The 10,012-nt window shown below is 35.1% G+C and overlaps 1 protein-coding gene across 1 annotated transcript; it reads right to left on the reverse strand.

The window, feature by feature from the left end:
- Positions 1 to 280: 280 nt before the first annotated feature.
- NLGN1 (neuroligin 1) lies at positions 281 to 9,257 on the reverse strand. The gene is made up of 3 exons (XM_022571986.2): positions 8,645 to 9,257; positions 4,578 to 5,367; positions 281 to 3,777 (listed from the first exon to the last, which is right to left on the reverse strand). Exons 1-3 carry the CDS (start codon positions 8,880 to 8,882, stop codon positions 2,955 to 2,957), a joined length of 1,851 nt encoding a protein of 616 aa, XP_022427694.2. The 5' UTR covers positions 8,883 to 9,257; the 3' UTR covers positions 281 to 2,954.
- Positions 9,258 to 10,012: the final 755 nt, after the last annotated feature.

The raw sequence follows: 10,012 nt of genomic DNA on the forward strand, positions 1-10,012 counted from the left end.
CTGTTTATTGTGGGACATGATTTTACATTCAGAAAACTAGCTGTTGTAATTATAAATCTAGCAACTAACACTCATTCACAATGACTTCATCACGACCTGAAACAGTAATAAAACTTAGAGCTGCTTTATCTTCCACAAAGTTGATGCTACATTAATTTAAAAAAAAAAGAATAGAGCTATGCTTTGTTTTCCTAAATCATTTCCCTAAATTAGTATAAAATAGATGCCTGTTAATGGTATAGCTATGTAGATCAAGTAATAGATAAGTTTAGAGCAACAGATAGGTAGATAGATATAAATATGGCCATCATTAAAATAGAATGGTTTTGCTAAGTGAAGTAATGCATGTGAAAGATTTCGTTTATATCTTATTTTGTTGTCCTTTCTATTTCTGTTTTTATCTTTTGTTTAATCAATACAGTAAAAGACAGTTTTCTGATTAAACAATATTTCAGATGTTAAAACAATTCTTTTTATTTGTTTACATTGGCAGTTCACAGTCTGAAAGCATAACCAATCAGGCAAAAACTGCACGTAGACTGCTCTGGATTTTGAAGACTTTTTGCTTCTAACAGATTTTTATTTGAAGTTACGGAGCAATATCTACATTTTACTGATAGTTAATAATTGGGAGGGGGAATTATAAGTAAACAAATTCCTTGAAAGAGAAGATTTTTATCTTTAGTGTTAGCTTAATGTCTTGCTCAGCACTTTAAAATTTTCTTAGAAGGATAACTTTCTAACCACTACTTTATGATAATTTAATCACCCTTATATTGTGACCCTAGCTATTCTATTTAATGAATATTGCACATTTATTTCCAATAGACCTGTTCCTTGATAATCAGGATTGGAACCTGTGTTTCTAACTGAAAACAATTGGCACATTTTATTTCCACACCACTTTCACATAAGAGGTATTTAAAAATACAAAGCTAGTATTTTTTTCATGAGTTCCTGGGCTTAAAAATTCAAAATATTAAAGTTTCATCAGTTTCATCTTAGATGAGACTTGCCTTTAAATACACGGTGTGTTTTCTGTAGAAGTTACCTATATGTCTTCAAAAACCTGACTTGTCTAGAAAAATGACTCTCTGAGACAGTCATGTTTCTTTTTCTGTTGTTGTTCTTGTTTTTTAAAAAAAGACAAAACAGCAATAAACATTTTAGCTCTTTAATGAGCAAAGATCATGTCTCTTAGCATTGGACTAATAGTCATTATTATCTTTATTTCACGCAATGACCAGTGACATGGCCAAGATGTACAAAGTTGTTTCCATCAAGTAGTATACAATTTTTTTTTGTATAATAAGCTTTCATTCTTGAAAAAGAGTAACTGAAAAGAAAGGTTTCTGTTACTGCAGTTAGTTTGTCAGAGAAAGTTCTTTGCATTATCTTACAAACTATCAAAATTGCTAGTCATCTGAAAAAATGTAAAAAAAAATCACATAACTTTAGTCTAATAGAAATATAGTACAGGTAAGAGAGAAAGTATCAGGATGTGCTCTTTAAGTCCATCTCAATTTTTTTTAATACAAATGTACATCTGATTACATATACAAACATTTGGAAAGGTCTGTGATATACTGTTACTGGTAAACAACAGGGGGATGAAGAGTTTCCTGTGGTCTTAGAATATTCATTTAAAATCACACGCATGTGTAAGACTAAAATCCTCCAGGTGTTGACTCTCCTTTTAGGTTTTGCATCTACGTTGCACTCTACTGAGATTGCGTGAATAAATTCCAGTGAAAGAACCTCAGTGAGAAAGATAAGTGACGTGAGAAGGGACATAACTTTATATTGAGTTATTATTAGTAAACGTTTTGTCATGCAACATGAGTAAATCAATGAACTGAGAACTGTAATCAGAGTGGTAATTTGGGGCATCCTTATATCATAAAAGACTAGTAAGTAACTCTTTGGACACACTTCACCTTACCAAAAGGAACAAAATACAGAGTAACAAAAACCACAGCAAAGTATAGATCCTGTAACACATGTCCAATTAGGGTTATATTTCCATGAAGTACTTAGATGGGAATGAAAAGAATATTAAAAATATAGGAATTTTTTTTTCTGGGATTCATATCAGCGAGTATTTACCACTATACCTATAGTTTCTTCAAATACCTTTCATAACTAATTCCGTCTATTATCAAAACTACTGTGAATTATTTTATTGTAATTACTTTTGCCCCTTAAAATCTTCTTTAGGTTCTGCCAATTGATGGAGGAAGCTTCTATTAAAAACTCCAATGGGATGAGAAGAATTTTAATTACAGCTTAATCAGCAGCACAGCCACCAAGCATATAAATTATCATGCACATCGTGCTAAAAATATCCAGTTTCCTTTATCCCCACAAATTTATACTGACAGCACTTATGTGATAATGTTGTACCTGCCAGTCTTTAAACTTCGTTGTTTTACTGGCAAATTTCAGCATGAGCCTCCGCTAAGGCCATTAACAGCATTGGTGCTTTGTGTACTTATCCAAATATGTAAATATGGTCTACACAATAAAACAGCTCCAAATAAAAACTGGTGAAAATTATCTGACATTCCATTGGTGTGTCCCTTGTGCATATTCATGGTTGTTTTTTTAATTTTTTATATTTTATATTTCAGACATAGTTCTTTCCTGTTTGGTGTTCCACATGCCTAATTCCATCATGTAACATAAATCTTCAAAAAATTAATTCTTGAATGTGAATGAAAAAGTATCATTCAGAACAATTGCTTCAAGCAATTGAAATTCATTTTTAAAGTTGATTTGTGTATATATGTACAATTCATGTTTTTTCCAAAGCCCCCAAAGTTCTTGATATGTATATTCACATAGTATTCCTCCTTATTTAAATAGTAAGCGTCTTGTAGGTTGAAAGCCAAGGAATCTTCAGTAATTGTTTACTGCAATCCATCAAAAAAATAGAGTTTGCTTCTCTTATCTGGCTATACCCTGGTTGTTGAATGTGAGTGGGGGTGGGGATGAGGATGGGGCAGAGTATTGTTCTGTCCTCCGGTAAATGTATTGAATGTGTGTAAGGGTTGAATCCCTGGTATAGTGTTGGGAATCATTGTAATGGTGTTGGGTGTCATTAAGGGAACATCATCAGGTGACCTCCTCATAGCTAGTGTGTAATCTGGGGGGCAGGCGGTCCGAAGAACCACCTCATGTGGATGGATGGACTCACATTCATGATCCAAATCGGTGTGCTTCATTTGGAGGGACATGATCTCCTCTTCTTGTGCGTGGGTCAGATCATTCGTAGTCGTGCGCTGAGGGCTGCATCTCCTGTGAACATCATGTCTCCTCTTATCCTTTTTGTAGTACAGGGCTGCAAAGGCCAAGATGTTCAGAAACAGCAGTGATGCTCCAACTGCAATAGTGACGCTCAGCTCTGTTGAGTAGTCCCTTTGATCCACTGAAAATGGACTCGGTTGTTGTTTGGGATCATCCTGCTTGGCAGTGGGAAAGGCTGATGTGACAGATACAGAATTTTTTCTCGTAGGTCTGAAAGTGATGTCAGTTGATGGCACTTTAGTTGTTGTCGAGGTATACTGAGAAATGTCATTGAGATTATGCAGATGAGGTACCAGCTCCAACCAGAGGTTTACTTTATTGGCTCTGTAATGTTCTTTAACTCTTGGTTTTAATCCAATATGGAGATAAAGTTGGTCTTTCTGGGAATATCTGGTCCATGCTACTTCTTCAAAGCGGTTGGGTTTGGTATGGATGAATTTTGTGTCTTGAGGGACTGGTTGATTTGGGTCGCTAGAAAAGAGAAATTATGAGAAGAAAATTGTTTTATTCTTTTAAAAATCAAAACAGTACTGGTTTAACATCTAATTGAAGAGGGTGAACTCAGCCGGGCTTTAGACTGTGTTTTAACATAACTTGGGTCAATTTAGAAATATCAATCCCAGCTCAGGCAGGTTGTTGGATGATAATGTAGTATAAGTAAATCTCACATTCTTGTTCTCTCTACCCACGGGCTGCTATATACCCAAAGATTTAAAAATTCATGTACATATGAGTTGTCTCATAGGCAAGCTAGCAGAGACAGCATTGGAAAAAACTTGGCATTTGGAACTGGCAGGTGAGGATTTGAGTCCTGATGCTGCTGTACACTAAACATATGAATATCCAGGTAAAGCTGTCGTAGCCTAACGTCCCTTTTCTGTAAAATGGGATTATAGTATCTGAGCTGCTCACCTCACAAGGTAGTTGGGAGGATCAAAAGGCATACAGTACTGAAAATTGAAAAGTCTTTATAAAATATTTGTCACTATTGAATAACAATAATAAGAAGTCCTGTGTAATTAAAAAAACAAGATAAATTTAATTATTGAGTAATGCAATAAAGGTATGACTGTCTTAAACTTTACAAAGGAAGAATAAAGCAGTGATTTTTTTTGAAACGCCACAAATATAAATTTTGAATAAAGGAACTTAATGTATTGTTGGTATTAATCTATTAAATTAAATCATTTGGACACAAAATATGTATTTTTTAAGTGCTTAAGAGGATATTTTAATTAAATTATAGCAAACTTCATTCCTTAGGTACATACCCAGTTTTAGCAAAATTTGTCCAGTATGTCATTACGACTGCGCTCAGCATCACATCATTTTTGGAGAAATTGCAAGGAAATAACTCTGTAGGTCCAATCATGGGGATTCCTAGTACGTAGGGAACCTCATCACCATGAGCTGCGTCAGCCCAAGCTGGAACCTGATCTGTTTGGCAATGATGGTAAAAGGCATAGAAATATGTGGGTGAACCAAAGTTTGAGTGAAGATCTGCTGTAGCTACAGCTGGTGCCACCCACTGATGGTCCGTAAACAAAGCTAATAATGTCTTCCTTCTGGTTTCAGGGTTATGACGGTCAGCCCAGTCAGTATACATGAATTTAATGGTTTCTCTCAAAACATCTTTGCCTTCAGGGTATCCATATAAGTTATCAACAAAATTAGAAACAGCAAAGTCAAAATCACTAGCGGAGATACCATCATCGCTATCTACTATATTTTCAACAAATTTTAACGCTTCCCCTTGGTTAACTCCTAACATTATATCATAGTTGAGAAACTCTCCTTGCTCCATCAGTATCTGAGGATCATCTGGTATTACATCACCATCAATCACAGGTCCAAAGGCTATGTGGTATCGTGCTGGTTGAATATCTTGGTCAACAAGTTCTTTGTAAGGCTTCTTCTGTAAGCATTCCACTAACTCTACTGTATCTGAAACATTGCAACCAACTTTTGTGGCCAACATTCTAGCATATTTTGCAGGTTGGAAACTAACAGCCCAGCTGGAAAGGGCAGTTCCACTTTGAGCTATTGCTCGTTGAAAAAGTCCTATAGGAGAAAACAACAAAGAGTTTCAGATGACCTTTGAATAATGCTGTGGTAAAACAATAAAATCTGATATTTGAGACATGTCCCAGATATGACTCAAGAAACAGGGAGATAGAGACAGTTTTGCTTAAGAGAAGGTACATAAAGTCATCCCCAGGGTATAATGAATTCGAGAGGTGGACATTAGTCATCTGCTTTGAGTAGCAACTACTTTGGGATCAAGAGATCTAAATTGTGCAATGTCTCAAAAAAGCAGTAAGCAAGGAGAGAAGGAGAGTGTGGAAATACTTGTGGCAAAAAGGCCCAGGTGTTTATTTGCTCAGCATGTAAACACCTACGCTGTTACCATAGCCAACCAGATGCGGCTAACTCTCTCCCCTTTAATTCATCATCAGACTTTGTATTGTCTTTTGAGTATATTTCCTCCAATTTGGTTGCAAGCATCTTTCTTCAAAATGGCTCTGTGTGTTTGTTTTAATCAGATTTTATGTGAAAAAAATTGTTCAGACCTCACATAACTACTGGGGCTGGGAATTTGCTAATACCCTGGGGATGGCCCTAAAGACACACGAAACAGAATATTACTTTAGACATACTCTTTCCAGTTCTTTATGTCAGACATAGTATGCTGAATATTCATCTTTCAAAAGAAGTTATAACATTTGAAGTATTTTCACTAGGTTAAAGAAAAAGCCATCAGCAGAAGGATTTAGTGGGGGGGGGGTGATTTAACTTTCTCCACTGTTGAATGTGCACTGCTTTATTTTATCATAAAAGATGAAAAGTACATGGTCCACTGCTTTTCACTTAATTACATTTAAGAATTATAAATCGTGGTCCCATAAGCAGCTTGATAAGAGCTGCATACCATTCAAATTTATAAATGAACTTTACTTATTAAGGTATTCTCTAATAAAATTCTTGTTTTAAAAATATAATTTATCTATTTTATTTAAAAAATTACATTTATTGTCAATTTCCAAATACAGCTTTGTAGTTCAGTTATTCAAACACATGCTCAATCATTCATATGTGTTAATGTGTAAGAACTCTTTCACAGAGATGTTAAAGTAATGACTGAATTAGAAGCAAAGTTTTCATTTTTTCTCCAAACACATATATGTATTCAAAATATCTGTAATATGTTCCTAGATAATTATAAAAATATTCAAAAAGTCAAACAATACTAATTTAAATTTGTTTTGGTTTCTGACATCTTTATGAACATATTTTCAGTTTGCTAGAGCAAAGTTTGCCAGAGCAAATAATATAAATACAAATAATTTTTTAAAATTATATAGGCTTTGTGTTTGTCAACATTTGCTCAGAGAAATATTGTACTGCTTAAAAACTTTATAGCTAAAATAAGACTTCTATAAGATTCTTTCCCATTTTAGGGACTTAATGACATTAATTAAATATACCAAAAAAGGTTTTAAGGACAATACACATCACATTTGATATAGTCTGAAATATGCCATCTAGATGATACTGGGAAAGACCACATACTCTGTTGTCAGCGAGAGTGCTTGTTATGTGTGGTTGACTCCTGATAGATACAGGCCTGAGCATTGTTGCAGCTCTGGGAAGTTCCCAGACCTTAAAGTCTATGTCTGCAATGGAGATAAAATTAGCCTGATGATTTCAAGACCTCTTCTGGGCATCTCCTGGTCAATTCAGGCAGCTCTGCTAATAGAGATAAACTTATGACTAGATCAAACGTAAGTCCATTTATCTAGCCAGACATGGACAGATTTCCTTGAAGAGTGTGATGGAATGCTATATTTTCAATTGTTTGCATAGCCATTTGCCACTGCTTACCACATTATGAGTTGATGAATAGCAATGCTAGCTGATGAACTAATTGATTCATCTCTTTATGCAATGCTAGTGTTATACTGGCTGAAAATGGTTTTGGTGCCCATGTTCACTTTTACATTTAGAAAAAGTTTTAGAAAAAATCAGCGCAAAGAGCATTTGAGACCAAATGATCCTAAGAAGTCTGAACAGATTGTCCAATGTTATCCTAGATAAGTATTGGCGTTAGTATAGTCCTCAGGCTAGAACAGTCTAATCTGTTCAATTAAGAAAAACAACAGCAACGAAGTTTGTTATTTCAAAATAAGTCATTTCACTACAGACCAAAATCTCTATACAATTGAAAGAGTTCTCACACATGTGTCATTTTGTCATCTCGGTTCAGAACTCTACTAATACAAATGAGATGTTACATAAACTATGTCTATAAATTAAGTCTATAATAATATATGATCCTCCAAATACACAAACTCATTTAATGACTGTTATTTTGAAATTCCACATTAATGTGTCTTTGATACCAAAACCAAATATTCTATGTCTGTTGCTCATATCATAAAACTCAGTCTTACAAATTAAGAAGCTTCATGAATTACAATTGACAGTGTATACTTTTGCGGATATTTCAAGTTAATAATGCTTTAAGAATGGGTGACTAAACTCATGGTAAAATGGGATTCCATCAAGACCAGCATGATAAGCCTTGGGCAGGCATTTTGGAAAACGGATGTCAAGGCCAGAAAATGGAGACAAGAACAATATTTCATGGATTTAAGCAGCCTCAGTGCTCCATGCTGCTTTGCCAGGCTTCAGGGGGAAAAAAAATTAACACTTTTGGAGTTGAAAATAGAAAAAGCACAAATTCAAACATATTTTTCTTTTTAATCAAAAGCTCTACTAGTGACCTTGATGCTTTGACAATTTTGGATCACGCATGCAAAATAATCAAACTCCATTCTCTACTCAGACAACAAGTGAAAATCACGTTTCCAGACAAACTAGCTTACAGCTGCCTCTGTATTATCTTCATACTAGTAAAGGGTTTAAAACATCTACTATCTAGAAAATAGATTATATACAAGCCTTGCATTAAAAAAAAATAATTAAAAAAAACCCTTGTCTTTGATTTTGATTACTGAATAAACAGAGATAACAGAACTGTGAACATCTTTGATTTTCCCCAAAATCACCCTTTGGAGGAAAGGAAAGTAGTGTAATGTTAATTATTCTGAAGTGTGTTTGAAAGGGCATCCATACCAAGCTCCACAGGAGACAAAGAAAAGAGTTTGACAAAAATTTAAACATGCATAGAGAAGCTGAAGAAACAAAGTTGTAAACAGTTATTGAGTTCAACCTAACACTTAGTTTAAACAGAGAAATATATACAGAGCATCACATACTACTGATGGTCGTGGCATGCAGACACCAAATTTGTCAAAATTTGCAACCTGCATAATACCTTTGGTTGAATTGCTCCAACGGTTACCTTCAGAATAATGGGATAAAGTCAGCAGATTGACACATGAACCCCCAGCACCAGATCCAAAAACAGTGATTCTTAAGGGGTCACCACCAAAGAATCCAATATTCTCACTAGTCCATCTTAAAGCCTGTATGAGATCAAGGAGTCCATAGTTTCCTTTTGCAGCCTGATCCCCTGTGCTCAAGAAACCTGGAAAACAGAAATAAAAAGACATCAAATAACACCGTTTTGAGTTGACATGAATCAGATAGACATCAAATTTAAATAAAATTGAAGCCTGTGTTCATCAAGATGAGTACAATCCAAGTTCTTTAGTAAAAATTTATTTCCCACCAGAATAGCATAATTTACTTTAGGAAGAATAGCAGAGACTAAAATCTGAAAAATGACATTTATCTTCCCCAGATGTTCCCAAGTTATCCAGCTAACAGGTAACAGGGGGCAGATAAAGAGAATGAAAACATTCTGAAAGACCTCAAGGGAGATATTCTAGGGGCCAAGTTACCTGGTGGAGATATTTGGGATAGTATCATGGGGTGTATGAGAATGTGTTTTTGCATAAATACTGTCAGTCCTCAAGTTGCTCGTGGTCTAATATGGTTGGAATTTAAGGTATGTGTGGCAGAGTGGCAGAATATGACGGTATAGAGCAGGGGTATTTTTCCAAGACTCATGCATAAAATTATATGCAACTCTTTGCATATATAGGTGTATGCACATTTTTATTGATGATGCCCCATGGTTAAGAATCACTGTACCTGACGTAATTTGAGGTTACATTTTAGAATGCCCTAAATGCTAAACTGAGGAGATCTGCTCAACTAGAAAACAGTGTAGAATATTTGAAGATTTTTGAAAAGCTGAGATTCATATTTCTCCAGTATTCAAAGCTCCACTTTATAGTGAATTTAATAATGAAAAGAAATATATGTTGAATAATAGAAAGAATGGAGGTGGTGAGACATTATAAAGATCTAAACTGATAGAGTGGAAAAGGCAATTGAAGAAAAAAGGAGAAGAACAGTCTAAAATTAATGAAAAGAAACCTCAATTAAAATAGAATTGGGAGGTCAGAAAGGAAAGCGCTCATGCCCTATGACAATAGCAGAGCTCAGCAGGAAGAACAAAAACTTTCCTTGCCTGGCAAGAACTCAGCCAATGAGAGACTCTCACAACTCAGCCAGTGAAAAGCCACTCTACTTCAAACTCTCAATTCCTCCAATGGACTCTTTGTTTACTACAGCCCTCCCAGCTTCCTTTTCCCCCTTTTAAAAAAGTCCTCCTCTCCTTGCTGTGAGGGGACTTGCATGTGGTTTGCCATGGTTGTAGACGCAAACAGCAATT

The sequence above is a fragment of the Delphinapterus leucas genome, chromosome 4 (assembly GCF_059928025.1).
Source record: "Delphinapterus leucas isolate spDelLeu-1000000601 "Yukka" chromosome 4, BTC_Dleu_Yukka2, whole genome shotgun sequence".
NCBI lineage: Eukaryota > Metazoa > Chordata > Mammalia > Artiodactyla > Monodontidae > Delphinapterus > Delphinapterus leucas.

Excerpts from the sequence above, each read along its gene's own strand:
- NLGN1 (XM_022571986.2), bottom strand. The coding sequence starts at position 8,882 with ATGTCTTTTTATTTCTGTTTTCCAGGTTTCTTGAGCACAGGGGATCAG. Across the intron at positions 5,368-8,644 it reads TTGGAGCAATTCAACCAAAG|GACTTTTTCAACGAGCAATA; the intron begins GTATTATGCAGG and ends TTTCTCCTATAG. Across the intron at positions 3,778-4,577 it reads ACAAATTTTGCTAAAACTGG|CGACCCAAATCAACCAGTCC; the intron begins GTATGTACCTAA and ends TCTCTTTTCTAG.